Consider the following 25,526-nt stretch of genomic DNA (forward strand, 5'->3'; position numbering starts at 1 on the left):
ACAAGATGTTCCTCACGTCAAGCAGCGTTAACATTTGTGATGAACGATTCCGGGTATTCTTTTCGAACATTGCAGGCCTAGCTGCAGTCAGACCTGCCTACCTCGCCATAATAGGTCGATTTGATTGGCTAATTAGTCAGATGTAGCCATCAATCAACCCGAATCCAAATATATGATTTCGAATGGTTGCTTAGGTACCGTAAACGCAGTGATTCCTTGTGAAGGCCTGATGCGGGCCTTAACAAGGGAACTCATGGGATTGGATGAAAATATATCGCACACTCTCGCTATTTGTTCAGACAGTCTGTCAATCAAATCACATAGCCGACAGCGGTAGTAGTCGAGAACGATCGGGGAAGGAGAAGCAGGAGCAAATAATAAATGGTTAAGTAAAATGTTATTAAAGACACTAGTATTTTTCATTCGTTTGGAAATAGTTAGGCCTTCAGAGAAGGCCTTGAAGGCCCTGACGGTCCGCCACTGGTGTTTATACAGACTGTAGTTTTAATATGCGTGTGTGTGTGTATATTTATGTGTTTATACAGACTGTAGTTTTAATATGCGCGTGTGTGTATATTTGTGTTTATACAGACTGTAGTTTTAATATGCGTGTGTGTGTATATATTTATGTGTTTATACAGACTGTAGTTTTAATATGCGTGTGTGTGTGTGTGTATATTTGTGTGTTTATACAGACTGTAGTTTTAATATGCGTGTGTGTGTGTATATTTGTTTGTTTATACAGACTGTAGTTTTAATATGCGCGTGTGTGTATATATTTATGTGTTTATGCAGACTGTAGTTTTAATACGCGTGTGTGTGTATATTTGTGTGTTTATACAGACTGTAGTTTTGCTGAAGAGGGAACTAAGGGACCTGCGTCAACAGCGGCAAAGCCAACAGACTAATAGGTACACACACACACACACACACACACACACACACACACACACACACACACACACACACACACACACACACACACACACACACACACACACACTCACACACCTACACAGAGAGGGCAATTCACACACAAACACACAAAGCAAACCAATTTGAATGCTGACCCGTTATTAGAGCTCAATGAGTCTAAATTGGTGTCCGGTGCTCAGTGCTGTAGTACCCCAGTGCTGTAGTACCCTTTGTTGTCAAAACAGTGTTTTATCTTGTTCTAATGTTTTTTATTTAGGGAGCACATTTATCATCAGGGAACACTCCTGTTGGTTTAACAAAGTTTCAAACTCTCTTTTGAGGAGTTGTTGTAATTGTTGCATGGGCAAGTGCCATTTACATTTACTATAAAATATTTTTAAAAATGCTGTGATTTTGACTGTTTGGCCCAAAATGGATTCCCCTACAGGACGGTGCAGGACGGGAGTGAGTGGCTGCAGAGTGGAGAGACCCAGATCAGGGTGAGACATACGCACGCACGCGCGCACACACACACACACACACACACACACACACACACACACACACACACACACACACACACACACACACACACAGAGTGTCTTGTATTCTTGTCTGACACATGCACCTTTCTTATATGCACACACACACACACACACACACAGTGTCTTATGTTCTTGTCTGACGTATGCACCTTGCTGATACACACAAACACACACTCTCACACATTGTAACACGTGTCGTGTGTTTTGCAGCAAATCCGGATTCCCAGCTCTCCGCTCCACTCAGATCAGCTAACCGCCGAGGATCCGCCGGTGAGCTCATCTGCCGGGCAGATTCCGCCGCCCGTATCCTCGGACGCCCAGGGTGGGCAGATTCCGCCGCCCGTGTCCTCCGACGTCCAGAGTGGGCTGCTCTCGGGGATTAAAGAAGAGAATCCTGACCATGGATATGAGGAGTGGAGTCAATATGGTAAGAAGCTGTGACGAGGAACACACACACACACACACACACACACACACACTGTGTACAACAGGACCACAAAATCAGCATTGTTTTGAGGTTTGTTCTGAGTTGAATCAGTATTGTAACATGTTCACTGTAAAACAAAATCGTTCTGTAACAACAACAACAGCAACAACAGCAACAATAACACATAGCATGTGTAAAGCACTCGAATGGGGGAAACCACTGATCTGTAAAGAACACTGGATAGTGCATCTTCGTCATCAACCTGAAGCCTCAGCGCGGAGGCCCTATAAGGACCACTCGGGGCAGCTTCATTGTTTTTTTTTGTTTTTATTTATTTTTATTTATTATTTTTTTGGGGCTTTCTATGCCTTTAATGACAGGGACAGTGTAGAGAGACAGGAAGTGAATGGGAGAGAGAGTAGGGGTGGGATCCGGAAAGGACCACGGAGGCGGGAATCGAACCCGGGTCGCCGGCGTGAGGTGCAGGTGCCCCAGCCAGTTGCGCCACAGCTTGGACCGGCAGCTTCATTGTTGATGGGGCGGCAACAATGGGATAGCCTATCCAGTTATTCTTTATAGATCAGTGGGGGGAAACTCACTTACCACCACCTGGGTGAGGCACGGCAGCCGTTGTGAATGCTCACCATACACCAGCTTGAGATGGATGGATGGATGAGCCAGTTGCACTGGGGGAAGATTAAGGGACCAGAAATGAATGTGCCAGGTTAGGAATTAAGCCATGACGGTGACATCAGGGGATCCCGTACAGGGAATCCCCTACCCCCTCTTTAATGACCAGCGAGTCAGGACCTGGGCTTTAGGGATCATCCAAAGGATCAGGTGTGGCTTGAAGAGGCGTTTTATTGATCATCCAAAGCATCAGGTGTGGATTGGGCAGGGGCTTTATTGATCATCCAAAGCATCAGGTGTGGATTGGGCAGGGGCTTTATTGATAATCCAAAGGATCAGGTGTGGATTGGAGAGGCGTTTTATTGATCATCCAAGGCATCAGGTGTGGATTGGGTAGGGGTTTTATTGATAATCCAGAGGACCAGGTGTGGATTGGGCAGGGGGGTTATTGATCATCCAAAGCATTAGTTGTGGATTGGGCAGGGGGGTTATTGATAATCCAAAGGATCAGGTGTGGATTGAATGCAATGTCTATTCTGTTTTCTCTTGTAGGGAGAGCTGACCCCAGAACAGAGCAAACGACCTCTTCAGCTGCAGACATTAAAAGCGAACAGATCCAGGTACAGAATGTGTGTCTGTTGATAATATTGGCCATAATATTGTGATTGAAGCACAGTTGATCTGACAAGCAAATGCTCATAAAGCTTCCAACAGTTTGGTCAAGCTAATGCTAATCAATCTGCTAACAGTTCGATCGGCTGACCCATTTGATGAAGCTAATGCTAATCAATCTGCTAACAGTTTGATCGGCTAATCAATTTGATCAAGCCGACGCTACACAAACTCGCCAGCCTAATTCACGACCATGCCAATAAATACTTGCATGAAAGTAATAATTCTCATTATTAAACTACCATCATTTCCCTTAAACTATTAGCTGCAGCTTACACATTGATATTGCCGTTAATATGGTATTGATATGATTTTGTTTCTTTTAACTTGCATAATAAACACAGCGTATGGTCAGATAACCTAATAAAACACTGCATCGTCAGACAAACTGATGAAAGTGTTTTTTTCTCACCCAGACTTCACTGGTCTCGTCTGACGGTCAGAGGCTGCTGGAGGCTCCAGTCTCTGAAGATGAAGATGATGATGATGACGATGATGAAGAGTATGGAGAGTACGGTCATCCAGGTACGGAACACTGGAGGGAATGACGAGCTACATACACACAGGTTTCCCATTTACCAACAAAACTAGATGCGCGCGCAGCACTGATCTATAAAGAATACCTGGATAGACTATCTCATTGTTGCTGACCCATCAACAATGAAGCCAATGGAACTGTCCCGAGTGGTCCCATAATGGCGGCGTGGTGTTCCAATTCCATTGTTGCAGAACGGCAACGTTCTTTTACTGTCTTTTACTGTCTATGCATTCCTATGGCAAGTGGTCCCATAATGGCCGCCACCAGAGCCATATAAAGAGAGAGTTGCGACAACCCGGGTACAGAAAATTCGGTTTGTGACGTGGTTCGTGTAACTGTAAGTAGTTCAAATAGTTCCCGGAAGCGATTTTGACTGTTCGTTAGAATCATAAAATAACCGTCTTTTACTGTCTGTTAACGAGTGTTCGATCCTAACTTCCGGGAACTATTGTTGAGAAAATATGGAACATTAGCGTCAATGGAGTTGTCGCAACTCTCTCTTTATATGGCTCTGGCCGCCACCATGTAGGCTTCAGAATTTTGACGTAGATGCTCTATCCAGGTATTCTTTATAGATCAGTGGCGCGCAGCCATGGGGCAGATGACGCCGGGTGGCCGGTCATAATGTTATAAAGTTAACCTAATAGCCGGTCATAATGTTATAAAGTTCACCTAATAGCCGGTCATAATGTTATAAAGTTCACCTAATAGCCGGTCATAATGTTATAAAGTTCACCTAATAGCCGGTCATAATGTTATAAAGTTAACCTAATAGCCGGTCATAATGTTATATAGTTAACCTAAGAGTCGGCTGCTGTAAGCTACAATCGGCTAGTCTGGTTTTCTGCATACTAAGCTCAGTCTTTTAAGATGATTTGATGAATATTAGTCTGGGGAGGCTGTGTTTTGTTTCTACTGCACAAGAGGCGTGATCAATGAGCATTGTTCAAATGACGCCATACGCTTGGATAGTCCTTCAACCAATCAGACCAATGATCCGGTGCGTCTTTTGGATGAGCTAGTGTCTGATTGGAGCCAAAGGTTCTGGCAGTAAACAGAGAAGATAGATCTGCTGGTTTCCAGCCTGACCTGCCGGGCGAAATGGGTTGAGCTCAGGACTCTGTGCAGGCCAGTAAAGCTCATCTACACCACACTCTGTCATCCATGTCTTTATGGACCTTGCTTGGTGCACTGGTACACAGTCATGTTGGAACAGGAAGTGGCCATCCCCAAACTGTTCCCACAAAGTTGGGAGCATGGAATTGTCCAAAATCTCTTGGTTAATGCTGAAGCATTCAGAGTTCCTTTCACCGGAACTAAGAGGCCAAGCCCAGCTCCTGCTCCTCTTTCTGACTCTTACAGTGCCTATAGAAAGTTATCATACCCTTTTGAAATAGTTGCTTTTTTTGTCTTACAGCCTGAAATCAAAACCCATTTAAAAAAAAATCGTTTCCAGTTTTATTTACAAATGTAGCTGTACAACATCAAAATAATGAAAAAAAAGTCAACAGTTCTGAAAATTAATAAAAAATTAAAAACTAGAATAACAGGGTTGGAAAAGTCATCATACCCCTGACTTAATACTTTGTAAAGCTTCCTTTTGCTTTCATTACAGCTATCAATCTGTTTGGATATGTCTCTATTATAGCTTTGCACACCTAGATAGGGGAATATTTCCGTGCAGAAATGTTAAAATTTCGTCAAATTCTGTAGGGAATGGCGATGGACTGCTCTCTTCAAGTCAATCCACATATTTTCTATAGGATTTAAGTCAGGGCTCTGACTTTGCCACTCAAGGATATTCACCATCCTATCCTTAAGCCACTGCTTTGTTCTTTTGGCAGTATGTTTAGGATTGTTGTCGTGTTGGAAGGCGAATGACCTCCCCATCCTCAGCTGTTTAGGAGAGGGACGCAGGTTTTCCTCAAGAATTTTGGTGTACTTGGCAGCATCCATTTTCCCTTCTATCCTGACCAATTGCCCAGTCCCCGCTGAAGAGAAACATCCCCAAAACATAATTTTGCCCCCACCATGCTTCAAAGTAGATATGGTGTGTTTTGGGTGTGTTTGGGTGTGTATACTGTGTTTGGTTAGCGCCTGGAGCTCAGTCCAAAAACTTCAATCTTAGTCTCCAAAAAGTTCGATCTTAGTCTCATCTGACCATATAAGCTTTTTCCACATGGTAGCAGAATATTCCAGATGTGTTTTTGCACTGAACTCCAAGCGCAATGTTTGGCGAAAACCAACACAGTACACCACCCAAAACACACCATACCTAGTGTGAAGCATGGTGGGGGCAACATTATGTTGTGGGGATGTTTCTTTTCAGCGGGAACTGGGCAATTGGTCAGGATAGAAGGGAAAATGGATGCTGCCAAGTACACCAAAATTCTTGAGGAAAACCTGCGTCCCTCTCCTAAACAGCTGAGGATGGGGAGGTCATTCGCCTTCCAACACGACAATAATCCTAAACATACTGCCAAAAGAACAAAGCAGTGGCTTAAGGATAGGATGGTGAATATCCTTGAGTGGCAAAGTCAGAGCCCTGACTTAAATCCTATAGAAAACATGTGGATTGACTTGAAGAGAGTAGTCCATCGCCATTCCCTACAGAATTTGACTAAATTTTAACATTTCTGTACGGAAAATTGGGCAAATATTCCCCTATCTAGGTGTGCAAAGCTATAATAGAGACATCCAAACAGATTGATGGCTGTAATGAAAGCAAAAGGAAGCTTTACAAAGTATTAAGTCAGGGGTATGATGACTTTTCCAACCCTGTTATTCTAGTTTTTAATTTTTTTATTAATTTTCAGAACTGTTGACTTTTTTTTCATTATTTTGATGTTGTACAGCTAAATTTGTTAATAAAACTGGAAAAGATTTTTTTTAAAATGGGTTTTGATTTCAGGCTGTAAGACAAAAAAAGTAACTATTTCAAAAGGGTATGATGACTTTCTATAGGCACTGTATATACGGTATGTTTTACACCACTCCATATTTCTGTGTCACTCCCAGACTTTGCCACAGGGAAGCACCAGCAACAAAAGTCTGTTATCACTAAAACAATTAAAGTGTTCTGCGTAATGAGTGAGTGTAAAGATTGAGCCTCTTCTGTTCTTGCAGTAAAACGAAGAAAGAGGAAGAACTCCGGACCAGACCAGACCATGAATCCGTCTGCAGAAATAAAAGCTGAGCAGGTATTGTGTTTGGTCTTCCTCTACAGGTAGTGCTAGTATTGACCGATGCAGTGGTGATGGTCCTTGCTAATAGTGCTCATTCCTAATTATAGTCTCATCTGCACTTCTATGTTATTCTATTGCTTTAGCTTTAGCTCTAGCTCAACGTTATTCTGTTGTTACAATCTGGCGGAGCTTGTCACTAAAACTCAGGCTTGTACCGTAATTTCCCGACTATTAGTCGCAGCTTATACATTGATTTTGCAAAATTTCTTCAGCTAAGGTAGGTTAATACAGTGGAGCAGTTATTAATGGTTAATATGGTTTCGTTGCTTTTAACTTGCATCAAACACTGTCCTGCGGCTTATATACAATGCGGCTTATATGCGGGAAATTACTGTAAACAGAGAATGTCCTAGCGAAGTGACCCGCTAGGTGGCAGCAGTGCCACTTTGGATGGGAGATGAGTAAATGTAGGCCACAAGGTGAACCATGAGAAGTCTTATTCTGGAATCTACACAATCTTTAGTTCATAAAAAAAAAAGAACGAGTCGTGCTAAGCTGCCCACAAAAAAAAATGTGTTGCTGAAATTCCAGTCGATTCTCGATGCGTCTTATGTTTTATGCAGAACTAGTTTCTTCAGAGCGTAATAATATTTTGGTCGCGAGTGGTGGTACGGTTCGACGCGTGATCCTGCTACGCCTACACAGTAGCTGCTTTTTGTCAACAGAATGGCAGGATGGTGGACGCCATGTCCTCATCGAGTTGCACCGACAACGAGGACGACATACCAGAGACTCTTAAAAAATCGAGATACAAGCGTTGTTATATGCACCTTAGTGCTGTGGAGCAAACCAAAGTGAACGATTTCACCAGCACACGATGGAACACCTACAGGATAAGACTGCAACAGTGGCTCGACTTGAAGGGTGAATCTCGGGACGTGGCTGAAAACCACAAACACTGCCTTTATCTGGACTTCCAGAATATTCCCGAGGACGCCGGTTTCCATCACACATGCTACCGTAGGTTCACCGACAAAAACGCCATCGAAAAGGTGGAAAGGCGACTCGCACGTGAGATCAAGCGGGAAGACACGGAGGACCACGATGTATCCGAGGCCACGCCGACTCCGTCGACCGTTAGTAGCCTCTCCTCTGGCCCCATCTTCCCCGCACAGTGCGTCATCTGCAAGAAAAAGAGTAAATTCCTCACTAAAGCAGGCAAAAAACAAAGGGATCCTCTCTCGAAGGCTGGAACATTAACAGCAGGTAAACAAACACACACACACACTGGTTGAGTGAGTGAAAGACAATTATGTGTGTGAGATATGTCGACAAACTCATTGAGTTATCCTTTTTGTTTCGTTAATAAGGCCAATTGCAGAAGGCTGCCGAGTTGAAGGAAGACCAAAGCGTTCTGATGCTGATAAAAGACAAAGACTGTGTGGCCCTGGAGATGCAATACCACAGCGGCTGCTACAATCAGTACACCAAGTTTTTGACGAGGCATGCCAAACTGTACGTTATTTTTGTTATATTGCATTTCGTCTCAAATATGTTTATTGGGAAACATTTTCATTCAACTTGGGATTTGACATGACAATTACATGTTTCTTTTAAAATAATCATAACAACAAAAACCAGCAACAGACATCAAATGACAACAGAGACAGTGACATACATTATACAATTATACATAAGTACAAGAAAAGGAAAAAAACATAACATAGCTCACCACCCCCTCCCCTAAACCATTCTCCAAGTCCCTTCCTAGTTATATTGCATTTCAAGGAGCTGCTAACCTAATTTTAGCTAATTACTATACAAGTAAAGAGCTGCTAATTACTATACAAGTAAACATCCAGTTTGCCTTCTGTTGTATGTGCTCACAATCTCAACACTTATTGATTTGTTTACTTCTTATTCGGATGTGTTCTAGGAATGAGCCCTTGTTTGATGTCAGTTACAAGATATTCTGTGAGAGGATTGTTCGCCAAAGGCTGCTCGTCAACAAAGAGGTGCTGAAAATGGAACAGCTGATGAAGGCCTTCATTCAACTGGTGCAAGCAAACGAAGGCCTTGATGCTTCAAACTACAGGTAACTGCAATGCATTCTTCTCTCAAGTCTTATTATTTCTCATGCGTAAAGACAGCTTTGCACCGAATGTGTGTGACAGGCCTGCTTGGAGAAATAGTTTTTAAGTCTTGCTGTTTACAAAGACATGTAATGTACCAGTTAGCAACCAGGAGAACAGCTGATGTGTAGTTAGTGTTGTCACGATACCAAAATTATGACTTTGATACGATACTTGCCATAAATACCTCGATAGCCGATACCGAACCGATACCACGGTGAAATTCTAAAATATCTGGAAAAGAGATCAATAATGGTCTGGTTCGGTTTCACTTTCACCAGCTTGTTCCTGTCCATTTTTTTGAGCAAATTACACTAATAATAATAATTATTATTATTTCCCAGAGCTAGTATGAGCATAATCTCAGTGTGTGTGTGCTGTATGGCAGATGAGTTCTAGTCTGTGATGTCTTGTACCACTTCCACCACTCCCTGCTTCTGATGGCACTCCTGTGACTCCTGTGACTCCTAATTGGTCTCCTAATTGATCTCCTAATTGATCTCCTAATTGATCTCCTAATTGATCTCCTAATTGGTCTCTGTTTTGGCGTGTTGCAGACAGGACACCTTGAAGAGCAGGCTGCTGCAGGATTTCCCCCAGCTGGCGTTTAACTTCCCCACCAAGCGCAACGTCTGCGAGCTGATTTTTGCAGAGACTCTGTCAATGGATACACTCGGGGACTTGCCACCTTGTTCATCAGCTGCAGAGACCGCACAGGCTTGTGGCTTGAGCCACACAGACATCGAGACATCAGCTGCAGAGACCACACAGTCTAGTGGCTTGAACCACACAGACATCGAGACATCAGCTGCAGAGACCGCACAGGCATGTGGCTTGACCCAGATGGAAAGAGAGGACATGCTGCCCTGTCCACCAGGTGCAGAGACCGCACAGTCAGAGACTCAGTCAACAGACACACTCGTGGACGTGCTACCTTGTCCATCAGGTGCAGAGACCACACAGGCTAGTGGGTTGAGCCAGGCGAACAGAGCGACTGAAAACGGGACAACAAAGGGCCAAACAAGGACGCTATAGACAGCAGTCTTACCCTGACAGACTTAGGAAAGATTCTTGAAAGATTGTAGTCTTTTAACTAATGCCCCTCATTCAAGCTTTACTCAAAAAGACTACAATCTTTCAAGAATCTTTCCCAAATCTCAAAGTCTGTAAGTGTAAGGTAGGCTTAAGTGACACTCCCGGCATTTCATCCACATGGCCTCCAACTGCTGAAAACGTTCAATCGCGCAAACGTTCGATCATTTCCGCGTTCTGTCTTCGCAAAGGGGAGGGGGGCTAAATCCCCCTTTAAGCAGACCTGTTAACATTCGAACTGAACTGCTTGCCAATCTCGATATCCCACTATGACGTCTTTGCGACACGCCTCTTTAAGCAGACAGGAACTGTTCGAATTTTTCTTCCATAGAGATGCATTATGTTGCTCTATCTTGTCAGTAATAAAGGATCTTTGATTATAGGCACCACTGAGTTAACGTTGCTGATGACTTGCATTTGAAAGTGTTGTCTGATTAGCAATAACAGCAGTAGCATTGGTACTCCGTACCATGTATAAGTGGCCACAGCCCACACCATCCTGGAGTCTTTTACTGAAGAGGAAATAAATCGCCACAGAGGAAAATCAACATGGTGCTATCAGGGGATCCTTGATTATTGCCTGATGAAAATCAACAATGTGCTATCAGGGGATCCTTGATTATTGCCTGAGGTCGTTCATGTCTTCTTGGTTTCATTGCATGTCTTTCAACTGCCAAGTCGAATACAAATGTTATACATTAGTGTGATGGTTCACAGATTTGACAGCTTAATACAAATGAAATACATTAGTCTGATGGTTCATAGGTTTGACAGCAGGTTCTGCGCAAACGTTTGGTCGACCACACTTGTGGGACTGAGTCACAATATCTCAGTGAATAATGCATTCAGCTTAAAGCAACACTAAAGAGTTTTTCGTACCTTAAAATAATGTTTCCAAAATCTTTTCAGCGGTTCATCAACTCGTAACAGGGTGAACGGCACTTCTGCATTCACTTTGCAGCCCTCTATCGGCTATAACCGCACTATGTAACTTGACGAGGTGGGGTAGTGTATCTGTAGTTTGATGAAATGAGACACCAGAAACTACAAATTCAACTTGCTTCGATGTCGCAATATATCATACTTTCATAAAGTCATGCAACATATTCTACCTCGTCTGTTACTTATTTGCTGGATAAACAAATAGCATGTGTGCGACAGGAAAAGTACTTTAGTGTTGCTTTAACTCTACTACTTCTCTACTACTTGGTTTAGTTGCGCTATGCTAAAAGCATTTCCTTGGCAGAGCTAGGGGACAAGCCTTGACCCTAAATCAACATCCGGTACAAAGCAAGAAGGCGCAACAAGACCGTGGCGGTATGAAGACATTGAGGCGTTCCAGGCTCAAGTTTTACCCCCCCCCCCTTGGTGCTATAGAGACACCATTTCAGTATTTTAAAACACTCTTCACGGATGAGATGATTGAACATATCTCTCAGCACACCAATCTCTACTATGCCCCAGGAACTGGGGAATCCAATCAGGACCAGCCCTGAAGAGATTGAAAAGTTCCTGTCTATGTTACTTTTCATGGTTGTGTTCAACTTCCCAGCCATGGATGACTATAGGCACCATGAGTCACGTTTCAGTGTGATAGCTGATATAATGCCAAGGAGAAGATTCAAGCTGTTACGCCGGTTCCCTCACCTCAATGATAATCAGCAGAGCGATGGCAGTCCAGACCTGTTCTACAAAATTCGCCCCCTTTTTGACATGCTTTATCAGCAGTGTCTGCTGATCCCATCAACTTACCAGCACAGTGTGGATGAGCTCATGGTGGCATATAGAGGCACAAGAGCCGGCTCTCTCCGCCTATACATCGCCAACCAGCCAGAGAAGTGCAGCTTTAAGTTGATCTGCCGGACCAGTTCATCTGGCATCACTCATGACCTGCTGCTGTAGGGTGCATTCACTTTCTTCAACATTTACTCTAACTAAGCAGGAGGAGGCGCTGGTTCTAGGGGCCAAACTGGTGACAGCGTTATGCAAAACTATAACAATGCCCCGTCTTTCAGTTGCGTTCTGTGACAACTACTTCACCAGTCTTGACTTGATCCAGAACCTGCATGGAAACCTGGGCCTCAGATGCATTGGCACTGTCCGAGCAAACCGCATGGATGGCGCAACCTTGAAGACGGACAAAGAGCTGATGAAGGAAGGACGTGGAGCTTTTGACTACCGGTCTGCTGAAGGGGTGATGGCAGTGAAATGGGTCGACAATAAATGTGTTAAAGAGACCCTATGCAACTTTCTGCAGGAGACGATCGCTCCTTGTTTACATCTGGAAGTCTGAGACGAAGAACCACGCTTGCAATTTATATATTTAAATATAGCCTATACATGTATAAATATACACGCTAAAGCTGTCGGGGAAGCTCTGCAGAGAAAATGCAAGCATAAAACGAGCGAAAACGAAAAACGAAATCGAAACCAGAGATGAAATCGCCAATCCTGCATAGTTCCTCTTTAACCTGCTTAGCGATGCCTGTGGGATTGAGAAGGGTCCAGCTGCGGCATGGGCGTATCTGTCATTAAGCCTGGTACAGCAGCATGGCCCAATTGCAGGTGATACTGGATACGTCACGAGTTTCCTGTAACTCATGTCTCTTCAGCTGTGATGGTGATGGAGGAAGCCAAAAAACGTGAAGCTGTTTTTGTGAAGTGTGATCATTGAATGAATAAGAGATGTCAGTAAGTTGACTAAGTTGTTTGTTCTTAATTGTATCAGAATTAGATATTAAAAGCAATAAGTGTTGTTCAGTAATCTTATGCATGCTATCGCGTTCACATTAGCAGCTAGCCAGAAGAAACAACGTGTTAAACTAGTTAACGCTACATGTTAGATTTAACAACGAAGACTGCTAAGTCCTTTCCTGTGCGGCTGAAATCTCCAATAATAACGTTAAATGAAACGATCCCAGTAGGCCTACATTCTTGTTGGATGTCTTTATTAATTAGCACGGTAAGAGCGTTAAAGTGCTAGCTAGCATGGAAGTAACGTTACCACCGGCCACCGGATATTGATGGATGTCATGCTTCGTTTTTGGTGGCAGGTAGGTAATTATTCGTGTATGCCCGTAAACAGCTTGTGTTTAACATAACACTGCCTTTTTATGTTCGCGATATAGATAATATAAATTATGAGCTCATAGCATGTTACGCTAGAAGTAGTGGTCACGCTGTCCATTATGCTGACCCAGATAACATTAACATTGATGGACACGTTGCCTTATTGTAGGTAGCGTTACGGCATTTGACTTTATTTATGAATTGTTTGTATTTGCATTATTTAATTTTTTTTGTTTGTGTTTGTTGTCGATACCCGAGTTGGTTTTCAATGCTGAAGTGTATATTCTTTTATCTTTTTTTTTTTTTTTACTGTGACGCACTCGTTTTTAAAAGTGCTATTAGAATTACTTACTTACTAATTTGATTTTAATGGTACGTATTGCGTGTCTTCTTTGGTGCAAAATTAATCAATATTGATACTTTTTTTTCCTTTTACATTTCTTACGTGAAGATTATTTGTAGCAGCGGGTAGTATAATGCAAGGAGGATGGGGGGAAATAAGTAGAGCATCGCTTAAGTGTTTCATATCTCTGTAATCTCTAGATGCATCTGTCTGTTTTGCCAAGCGGCCACAAGCCCCAGGCCACGAAGTGTTCTGATCAAGACTGCGAGCTTCTCCACTGCCCCTTTTGCCCTCTTTACCAGGGAGATTATGCAAAAGTGGAGACCCATTTACAGAGTCATTTAAAGACTGTAGTGCAGCATGGAGGTAAGTTTACTGCCTATTTTTGGGGTTGATGTGAAGGTGAGGAAATTAACTGAGTTTGATACCAGTACCAGATATTTAAACGTTAATTTTATTTTATTTTAACTCTAACTTTACTTTCAGGGTTTGAAATGTATAAATGCAACCTTGGATGTAGAAAGGACAACCACTACCATTGCTGTGTATGTGGTGTACTATATCCTCGTAAGAGAGTATTGCTTGGACACCTCAGCACCTGCCACCCCCAGGCAGTGCGATATGACCACTGTGGACATTTGCCACTTCACTCGGACAAGCGGGGGAGGTGCAACCTCTGTCCAAGGGGAGTATCGAGATGGAAATGCCAAAAATGCAATGTGTTCCTGTGTTTGAACGCGAACCAGGAATGCTTCTCAACATTCCATCGGAAATAGTAAAAGACGAGAAGTGCTGTTGCACCCCTGACCATAATCAATGCGGTTGCAAAAAAGGTCAAAGGTCAAAGGTCATTTATCAAGAGCCATTTGTGCTGTTGCACGACCTCCAACACATTTGTAGTGTTGCCTATGCCCATGTAGTTGACATAAGAATGAATAATAAAGACATGGAAGAGATAACCTTTTTATTTGAGTTCTAGATGTTTTTTGCATGCATAAAGATAACTGACGTTTACTATAAACAGACATCTCAACCGTCTAGAAAACTGTGGGGTCTGAGTTTGAAGAAGAGAAACAATTGATTTTTGTTATTGCTGTCCTAATTAATTAAGAAATGCAAAAAAAATAATTTTCCATTGCTTTTTTCTTGGTGTGGACCTTAAAGGGTTATTAATCAGAGACTTAATGTACAGTATGAATGAAATGAATGGGGTTCTGTAAAGATGATCTATAACACCTAACATATGGCGGAGTTGTGAATTGGAAGTCCTTTGGCATTGTTGTAAACTGTGTGTGTGTGTGTGTCTGTTTACCGTTCTGATATACCTGTTCAGACACACGCGTTCGCCACGAAACGCTCTTTAGTTCGCTTCGAAATCTGAGCGCATCGTCTCAAGCAGTAGACACATCTTGGCTCCACAGCCATTATTAACAAGCCTTCACTGGCTCTCCTCAGAAAAGGCAGGCTTCACAATGTGAAATTTGAGCGCATCTCAAGCAGTAGACACGTCTTGGCTCCACATTATTACGCCTTCTCTGGCTCTCCTCCTCTTCAGAAAATGCAGGCTTCACAATGTCTATTGGAGAACAAGGTAAGGAAACAATTATGTTTATCCTTCTATAGCAAGGGGCTGTTACAGTCACTATTCACATGTAGCTACCAATTTCATATTTACTTTATTATGTTTATCCTTCTATATAGCAAGGGGGCATTACAGTCACTATTCGTAGCTACCATTTTCATATTTACTTTCTGGCATCGGCAAATAAAACTGCTCCACTTGCAGGTGTAGATGACATACCTGTTTGGTGTTTTTTCTGCCTCACACCAGAGAGGGTTAAAGCAGCACAGGCTGCAGGTGAACAGTTCCTGTCGCCAGGGTGTTCCTTGGCGTAACAACGCAGGGTGCGTTTTAACATTCTGATTTGTTTTCTCGTGCTATGCAGTGTTTTGGACATAAACAAATGTGCATCTTAAAATGATACTATTCTAAAAAAAATGACGTATTTAAGAATGTGTTAAATTAGTACCAAAACACTTTCAGCCTTAGTAGATTAATACAATGTATTTTTGATAAGTTATATTATATTTAGGAATATTTCCAGAGAAAAACAATAAATATGGATAGAAAGAAGACATAAGACATTGCCAGGTCTACAGAACTATGAACACCTTTGTGCCATTATGCAAACATATGGACAACCATGGTGCTTCGGTGGGCATTGACAACCATGGGGTTTTGGAAGAATCGGACATCATGGGCTTTTTAGGGATATGGACAACAATGAGGTTTTGGAGGATCTTGGACAACCATGGTGCGTCAATGGACATGGACAGCCATGAGCTTTTGGAGGACATTGGACAATCATGGGGGTTTTGGAGGACATTGGACAATCATGGGGGGTTTGGTACACACAGACGTCACTCTACTGCCAGATTTGGAAAGTGTGTTTCCTACCCCATCGATGATTAAAAACCAATCGAAATAACAGGCAGGTTGTGACGGAGTTTTCTTACACTTAGGCCTATATTCTACATTGCTGACATCAACTTTCACCTGACCCCAACTGTCGGGAGTCTCGGAATTCGCCAAAAATCCCCATGCACATAAATACAGAGTGAGAACGTGGATTTAGTGCCGTGAATCACGTCCCCGCAGATGAGTGCAACAGAATGAACGCGTCCACACTGAACAGTCTTCTCCTCGTCGCTGTTAACCTTTAAAAGGGTGGGTTTTGAACATTCTAACACAAGATTCCATTCCGCAACAATTCAACGTTCTAAAATTCTATGTACAATTCAATGAACCCAGACATTCTTTAGAATGTTAATTTTCCAACATTCCAAACACACCGGTGTGACGGTACACTCTTAATGGGCCAGACCTGGGCCAGACCTGCATTCGTTCTCTGCTCAGAGGTTCGCACTGATGGCTAAAAGAAGGGCCAAGCACTGCGGATGACACGCCAAGAGGAGACCCGAAAAGGCCACATGAAGTCCGACCATCAGAGCGCACTGTTCACAAAGTCTAATTCAGAGTTGGGTGTAACACGTTACTGTAGTCTCACTACATCTGTCAGTAAGGAGTAGAGTAGTAACTCGCTACTGTTCTGAATTCGGTAATCACACTATAGTTACTAACAGTGTGTGATGAAATAGTACTTTATTCTCCAAAGAAAATAGGAACCCTCCACCTCCAGTCGTGTAGCTGTCCCTCGTCCATGTTCCTGAAACTCAATTAGGCCATCTCCCACATCGCAGGAAATCAAATGTATTTTTAGTTTGTTTTAAATATGAATATTCAACTGCTCGAAATGTAATAGCATACCATTGACTTATAAATAGGCCTGTTGATTGCTTGTTTTTTTTAGTGATACCCCCCGACCCCTCTGTTTTTTTTTTTGTTTTTTTTTTGTTTTATAACAAACACCCTGATTATGTTGGTAGTATGTTACATTTAGCAGATGATGCAAGAGCCTTCAATGGTCTTGATAAGTGTTCAAAAAATCGGAAATCACCCTTTAATACAGATTATGAAAAGGCTGTCAGTAGCACCAGCAGTAAACGGTCTCTCTGGAGGCCCAGTAACATACAGTAATTTCACGAATATAAGCCGCATTGTGTATAAGCCGCAGGACAGTGTTTTATGCAAGTTAAAAGAAACAAAAACCATATCAACACCATATTAACTGCCCCCCTGTATTAACCTCATAGCTGAAGAAATGAGAAATCTGAATTCTTTAATAAAGATTCTTAATTCTTTAATGAGGAATCTTCATGAGATGTGACGTCTCCTATAAACTGGTACCATGTTAGAGGAGTAGACTGTTATGTCTTCAGGGATGCAACAATGATGACTTTTCCAGTTAATACAGCAGGCTACAGTACCTGAGTATGTTTACTTTGTACTTTTTTTTACAGATGTTCCAAGTGGTGGAGTTTTATAAAGACAAGCCGATAACCGTGGCTGTGGTGGTGAAGTCGTGGATTGCTACCACTTCAGAGGTAAGAGTAATATTGAACACTTCAGAGGTAAGAGAAATATTGAACGCTTCAGAGGTTAGAGTAATATTGAACACTTCAGAGGTAAGAGAAATATTGAACGCTTCAGAGGTTAGAGTAATATTGAACGCTTCAGAGGTAAGGGTAATATTGAACGCTTCAGAGGTAAGGGTAATATTGAACGCTTCAGAGGTTAGAGTAATATTGAGCGCTTCAGAGGTTAGAGTAATATTGAACACTTCAGAGGTAAGAGTAATATTGACCACTTCAGAGGTTAGAGTAATCTTGAACGCTTCAGAGGTAAGAGTAATATTGAACGCTTCAGAGGTTAGAGTAATATTGAACACTTCAGCTGGCCGTGGCAACAAACATGCTTCTGGGTGGCAAGAACAACGTATTCTCCAATGGTTCTGAACAGCATCACTATTAAAGGAACCGTATGTAGGATTTTGGCCAAAACGAGTACTGCAATTACTTTCAAAATACTGTAGAGCGGTGAATCGCCTCCCCCTCCCCTCTGAGTCACGGTTGCCAGCTAGCTGCAGCAGGAACGTAGGCTGCTAGCTTTCAATGGCAAGTGCTGTTTTCCTCAGCATAATGACAGAGAAACAAACTCTGATAATTCATTGCTAACGTTAGCAATGACTACTAGCTGCTTTTATTTCCCAAACAATTCCTTAGCCTACCTTTTCAATTCAATGACCCACCTCCTCCATATGGCCAACATAACGTTACTTTGCACGAACTTGCATAATTTGTTTGACTGTCATGAATAGGCTATTTAAAATGTCCATTTACAGTAGCCTACAAGTAAGTTAGCCAAACTGATGAATCTTTACCTGTCCAAGAGCAAATTAACAACACTGACGTCTGTCTTCAAATTCTTCTCCGTTTTCAGCCGTCTCAATCTCCTAAATCCTTGTTTTATTTAGACGTATTTCGGATTCATAACAAGGTCTTTTAGGTTCCATAACGGTAGACATGTTTTATCCAACACGTTTGTAGCTGCAGCTGTCTATGGTGGTAACTAGCATAGCTGGCAACCCGGACGGCGAAATACTACTGACTTCGTGATTCGTAGATAAGTGTAGGGCGGCGCATCAAACCAAAACACAACATAACAACATCAACATCAGTTGAGGGCTGCAACTTCACTTTTAAATGAAAATATCTTGGCCGGACTACTGTTGTCAGTGATATAAGTATTTGAAATTAGCATGATTTCTAAATGTCTAGTGACATATCAGGGCCATTTTATGATTAATTGAAATACATTTCCTACATACGGTTCCTTTAAATTAACCCTTCATGTCCATTTAACCATGATAAAATACATTTCGTCATCATTACCTTGTTAACGGAGATGTGATGTTGTAGAGGTTGTTGCTGTTTGTTAGATAATAGCTAGGCTACAATCATCCGCTTCACTTAGTTAATAGCTAGGTTGCAATTATCTGCTGCTAACTGCAATAGGGATACGTCCGGGTGGTAGAATACTATTAACCAACTTTCAAAACTCATCTATTGAAATCTATTATTATCACAGTAATTTCTTGTGTATTAGCTGCATTGTGTGTAAAAGAGATAAAACCATATTGATGCCATATTAACTGCCCGCGACCGTGTATAAATCGCATAGCTGAATCTATTTTGCAAAATCAATGTTTTTGATTCGCATAGCTGAATCTATTTTGCAAAATCAATGTTTTTGATTCGCATAGCTGAATCTATTTTGCAAAATCAATGTTTTTGAGTGATCAGCTAGTGCTTTTGATTGGCAGGTCTGTTAGCAGAGCTGAGTGTTCAGTGTGTGTTTTTGATTGGCAGGTCTGTCAGCAGAGCGGAGTGTTCAGTGTGTGTTTTTGATTGGCAGAGCTGAGCTGAGTGATCAATGTGTGTTTTTGATTGGCAGAGCTGAGCTGAATGATCAGCGTGTGTTTTTGATTGGCAGGGCCTGATCTGCTACTGGCCGCCATCCAAAGCCTCAAAGAAGGCCAGGAGAGGGGTTGCCCCTGACAACGACCGGTGGCAACAGCGCTCCGTGAGAATAGTGCCACACACACCCACTAGTGAGTCACCGTCTCTTTTAACCGCACTTTCTGTGTCATTGCTCTTAATTGTGTGTTTTTATTCGTTTAACTGTGTGTTTCTAGTCTTCCTGTTTTTAATTTTGTAGTTTTCCTTTTAGTTTATTTTTTAAATTATTTTATTTTATAGAACTATGCTGTCATTTTAAGCTGTTTTGTATTCAATTCATATTTATCTTTAAACCTATCTTTATTAATTTCTAACTTATATTTTTTTCTTGACACTATAGATCACCGTTGAGTTGCCCTGTGTATGAAATGCACCGTATACATAACATTGCCTTACCTGTTTCTAAACATACACAGTGTGGCTATTTGTCACTCCAATAAAACGCATTTATTTCAGATGACTACACTAATAAAACGCATGTATTTGAGATGACTACACTAATAAAATGCATGTATTTCGACCCATTTCAGATGACTACACTAAGGCTTTGCATTGGGCAAAGAAGGCAGAGACCCAGTGTAATGTGGAGAGCAACTCTGAAGTGGGAAAGAGGAGAAACGTTGTACCGGCCCGATATCAAGAGGACTCTTCGGACAGCAGTAGTGAGTGGATTTCATAGTTCAGACTTCATTACCTTGTGGTCCGTTACTAGCCCCGATATCAAGAGGACTCTTCAGACAGCAGTAGTGAGTGGATGACATAGTTCAGACTTCATTACCTTGTGGTCCGTTACTAGCCTGGTAGTAAACCAGACCCTGGAATCTTTAAGATTAAGAGTCTGGTAAAGGTAGTAAAAGTGGCTTCCGCGCCTTTGTCTTTCTTTGTGTGACGCTTGGTGTGTAACTCCAAAAAGTAGTAAGTCCAGAAGAAGAAAAGAAGTCGCAATTATAACAATTAGCCAAGGCTTACGCATTGATTTAGCAAAATGTCTTCAGTTATGAGGTTAATACACGGGGGGGCAGTTAAATGGTATTAATAGGGTTTTGTTTCTTTTAACTTGCATACAACACTGTCCTTTGGCTTATACACAGTGCGGCTAATACACAGGAGATTACTGTAAGCACCCCACAGATAGGAGCTAACCAAGTCACTTGCTCTGCACATCAGAGCCGTAATATTTAACTGGCTAGCTTTGGAGAAGCATTTTTTTTCGTGGGTATTCTAAGATGATTATGCTTATAAAGTGGGTATCCTGTGTAGTCCTACGTATCATGTAAACTACACCACTGCATGGAATTGAACTGTAATCTATCAAAATGCAAGGCTGGTGTGCGGAGATGTATTGAAAACAATGGAATCTTAACAAAATGAAATGTGACCATTTAAAGCGAAATCAGTCGCTTTGCGCACTACGTTATTTTGAGAAAATCAACAATAACAAACTTCCGGGTTAAAATGTTGAATTTCACGTTTTCGCATAATTCGACAGTATACAGTCTACAGTTTCATATGGTGAACGCATTTCACAGAAAAACATACGTTTTGACTGTTAAACCCGGCGAAGATTCAACACATTTGCTGTCATTCCCGTTGTGCACGCGCCGCTTAAAAAGGTGATTTCTCCTCTTCTGGCATATCGTGACAGGAGAACCATGTCAACTTTGGATGCGGTTATCTTAGCGATAGTTTGTGTAATACCCTCGATATATATATATCGTTGGAAAGCTTAGTTTATGGCCGTTCACGTGAGCACAATAACTTAATTTAGTAAATTTTACCGAAACGACTGGTTTTGCTTTGCAGAGTCACAAATGACTAAAAGCGGAGTGTGCTGCCCTCAGGTCGGTGTGGAGCGCTTTAGGAATATTTACCTGGCGAAGCGATGGATTTTATTGAGTGTCGACAGCATGGAACTGAATTGTAATCCATTCTGTGGCATGGTGGCAGAATGCAATGCTAGTGTGCGGAGTTATATTGAAAACGATGGAATCTTAACAAAATGAAATGACAAGCGGAATGTAGCGCACTCATGTTGGTGCCAGAATGCGGGTCGCTTTAGGATAGTCTCTAAGTATGACATCTTGGGGCCCTGTGTGTGGATCGCTTTAGGATACTCTCTAAGTATGACATCTTGGGGCCCTGTGTTACAGCAACCGACAACGAGGACCAACCATGGCCCAGGGCTGGCCACCATATCTCTGCCCCACCATCACCATCACCACCACCATCACCACCACCACCACCACAGCCAGGATACCAACAGCATGACAGTGGTAAGCTGTTTTTGTTGAAGCATAAAACAATTCCCAACCCTTAACCATTTCAATGGAGGCTAGTTAACCGTTTCAGTGGTGGCTAGCTCCGTAGACCCATACAGTAAAATATATTCACAAATACATATATTCTGCATCCAGCTTCTGTTTAAATAGATCGCTACAGTTGAATACACATATAGTACAAGCATGTATATGTGCAAGTATAAGGAATACAGCACTGTTTATGTGCTGAATATATTGAGTGAATAGACGTATTTGCAACAGACAGTGATGGGGGCTGGGGTTTCAGGGGGGTTTACACAAGATTTACTGGTATCTTCAATTTCCCTTTCTGTGTGAAGACAGACACCATGACTTTATGCAGTACTCGGCATAAGTGAATGCTCATTGAGCTTGGCCAATTCCAAAGGCCAAGGGAACTTCATCAGGATGCATAGGATCCTGGATTCATGAAATAACTGGCCTTTAAAAATAAAAATGTGCCTGCCTCTATGGGGAAGTTAATATAGGGGTGTACTCCCTTATGCCCCCTGTATTTTAAGGATTTTAAGGAAGAACATTTATTTATTTACGAGACATTATTCATCCACAAAGAAAATTGGTGTCCTTAAAGGAGTCATAGAACGCATTTTTTGACCATTACAAATTGATCTTTGAGCTTAAATAATGTCATATGTAAATTTGTGGGGCTGAAAACGCCCCAGGAGCACTGCTAGATCGCCTAATACAGATGGTACGGGTTGAGAATGCTCCTTTCATTCCCGCACATCGGGACTCCCGAAGCATCGGGAAAACTGCAACCGCAAGGGGGCAACATAGACCGCCCGAGTTTTCGAATGTTTACAGCCTACCTCACAGCTCTCTCACTCGACGTAGCCTATAACTCAGTCAGTCCAGCAGAGATGCCAGAGCAACGTTTTGGTCAACGGAGAGGGAGAGAAATGCTCCGCATATCCGTCTCATTTAATCATTAAAATGAAAGTGATTGGCGAAATTAATCAAACGACGTTTCAATAAACCATTGTTGAAATGAATGAAAATGGTTTTAGAAACCTATAGGCCTATCAGAAGGACTATTTCCTTCAATTACCTGAAATAGGCTACTCGAAAGGCAACCTTAGATTAATTCATGAATTCATTACGGTTACAAGACCGCATTTCCGTGAATAGGCTATTATTGTCAACGTCAAGGCGAAGACGAAAGAGATGGACAAGATGGACATTTTGGCAACATTTACATGCTAGGAATACTTAGAAATGTGTAAGCTATTTTAAAACGGAGGCTTGTTCATTTTAACCGGCGAACTTTCAAGTACATTTCCCTATTGAAGTTCATATCCAGCTGTGGCGCAAGTGGTTGATGCATAGGTATCGTATGCCAGCGACCGGGGTTCGCAACCTAGTCGAAGAATCTCTCCGGAATCTATCATAAGAAAATGCATCGATTTATTAAAAGAAACGAAAGACTTCCTGTTTTGAGATTCTTTTTATGTTTGCGATGTCTGCTGAAAAGAAAAGTTAATATGTTAATTCGTGGTTCAGCGCGCACTCACACACATTTTTACATTGACATAGTGTCGGGCTCAAGTGTCGTGTCGTCCTCAGTGCCGCATATAGGCTATAATGTAGTGACCTGGTTAGACGAGTGTGGGGGAGGGGGAATGATCGCACAAGACAATAATGCTCTTCATGAAATGGATCTCACAGGCGGCTGTCTGTTTTTAAATGTAGCCTACTACACCACTTGCGAAATCGGACGTGGCACATAGCCTAATTATTAGGCTACTGGATAGCAAATCCATAGACTTTGTTCATCCTATATCCTTAAAATGAAAGTGATGACTGGCGAAATTAATCAAACGACGTTTCAATAAACCATTGTTGAAATGAATGAAAATGGTTTTAGAAACCTATAGGCCTATCAGAAGGAAATAGCCTTCAATTCAACCTGAAATAGGCTACTCGAAAGGCAACCTTATTAATTCATGAATTCATTAGGCTACGGTTACAAGACCGCATTTCCGTGAATAGGCTATTATTGTCAACGTCAAGGCGAAGACGAAAGAGATGGACAAGATGGACATTTTGGCAACATTTACATGCTAGGAATACTTAGAAATGTGTAGGCCTAAGCTATTTTAAAACGGAGGCTTGTTCATTTTAACCGGCGACGTTCAAGTAGGCTACGGCGACGTTCAAGTACATATCCCGAATAAAGCCTTTCGAAACTCACATCCAGTTGTGGCGCATGTGGTTGAAGCATAGGTATCGTACGCCAGCGACCGGTGTTCGAAACCCAGCTGAAGAACCTCTCCGGAACCCGTCAAAACAAAATGAATCGATTTATTAAAAGAAATGAAAGATTTCCTGTTTTGAGATTATTTTTATGTTTGCGATGTCTGCTGAAAAGAAAAGTTAATATGTTAATTCGTGGTTCAGCGCGCACTCACACACATTTTTACATTGACATAGTGTCGGGCTCAAGTGTCGTCCTCAGTGCCGCATAGGCTATAGGCTATAATGTAGTGAACTGGTTAGACGAGTGTGGGGGAGGGGGAATGATCGCACAAGACAATAATGCTCTTCATGAAATGGATCTCACAGGCGGCTGTCTGTTTTTAAATGTAGCCTACTACACCACTTGCGAAATCGGACGTGGCACATAGCCTAATTATTAGGCTACTGGATAGCAAATCCATAGACTTTGTTCATCCTATATCCTTGGCGGAGATAATAATTAGGCATATCAAATTAAAAGCACACTACGACAGGTATACTTGTGTGATCACGCAACACAAGAGAGCATTTAGCGATGGGACAGTTGTGAATGAGTGCTTAACACCCTGGAGTCTAAATACCCCCGGGGGATTTGAAAAACTGTTCCAAACACACATCTCAATCTCTGCTTTTATCATATTATAGAGACACCATTAGAAGCCTTTAATCAACTCGTTTTCAAATATATAGCCTATGTTTTAAGAGAATATGGCAATGATAATGGCACTTTCTAAAAACAATAAATTCGTAGGATTTGTCCTCTCACCTGCAGCAGGCCCATTCAAAAGCCCATCCACTAATTTGCATTTGAAAGAGCCAATCACTAAAGTGACACATTTAGTCCAGCCTACTTTATTAGTTTTTTTTGACCCCTCTAATAAATTGCCTATAGTCCTACTACGATAATGGAGGAAGGGCTGCCTAACTGTTCCCCCTAAGAGTTTTTTCATAAGATAAAATGTTTACTCTATTTAAGTTTAGGATTTGGTAGACAAGACAACCTCGGAAAAGTTCTTCAGATAAACAATGTTTTATTGAATTAAAGGAAAGAAAATGTATCGCCAGGGTTTCGGGGCTTGCGAAGGCATTCGTTGATCTTATCGATGCAGTCCTTGCGGCCACTTCTCCCCATCGTAGGAAACTTTCTGCTTAGTGTTGACAAAGGTCTTGACGTTGTGTGGCAGTGCTTGCTTGCCCTTCGATCCATCCCAGTTGGTGGTTTTGCACCAGGCTCTAGTGCTCCTTTGTGGTGATGGCTCTGAAGAGCAGGCATCCGTATCTACCAGTGATGCGCGGGCTGATCCAAATCGAGCGGGCGACCGTGGTCACCCGCGGTCACCCGCGGTTATGGGTCAAGAAAAAATATTTTTAATGATATGCGGGTCATGTTTGGTCGGGTCGGTAAAAAAAATAAATTGTCATTTATATCGTACATAATTGTCTTTA

At 42.0% G+C, this 25,526-nt stretch overlaps 1 protein-coding gene across 2 annotated transcripts in view; it reads left to right on the plus strand.

Moving 5' to 3' along the window:
* The window catches only part of LOC134082097 (uncharacterized), a 46,103-nt gene that overhangs the window by 4,823 nt on the left and 15,754 nt on the right, over positions 1-25,526 (plus strand). For both annotated transcript variants that reach the window (XM_062537742.1, XM_062537751.1), the window contains exons 5-14: positions 844-911; positions 1,364-1,415; positions 1,671-1,887; positions 3,070-3,137; positions 3,606-3,714; positions 6,854-6,927; positions 17,470-17,553; positions 19,502-19,619; positions 20,058-20,189; positions 21,678-21,800. In XM_062537742.1, coding sequence (XP_062393726.1) covers positions 844-911; positions 1,364-1,415; positions 1,671-1,887; positions 3,070-3,137; positions 3,606-3,714; positions 6,854-6,927; positions 17,470-17,553; positions 19,502-19,619; positions 20,058-20,189; positions 21,678-21,800 — 1,045 coding nt within the window. The remainder of the gene's footprint in view (positions 1-843; positions 912-1,363; positions 1,416-1,670; positions 1,888-3,069; positions 3,138-3,605; positions 3,715-6,853; positions 6,928-17,469; positions 17,554-19,501; positions 19,620-20,057; positions 20,190-21,677; positions 21,801-25,526) is intronic.

The sequence above is a fragment of the Sardina pilchardus genome, chromosome 1, assembly GCF_963854185.1.
Source record: "Sardina pilchardus chromosome 1, fSarPil1.1, whole genome shotgun sequence".
Lineage (NCBI taxonomy): Eukaryota > Metazoa > Chordata > Actinopteri > Clupeiformes > Clupeidae > Sardina > Sardina pilchardus.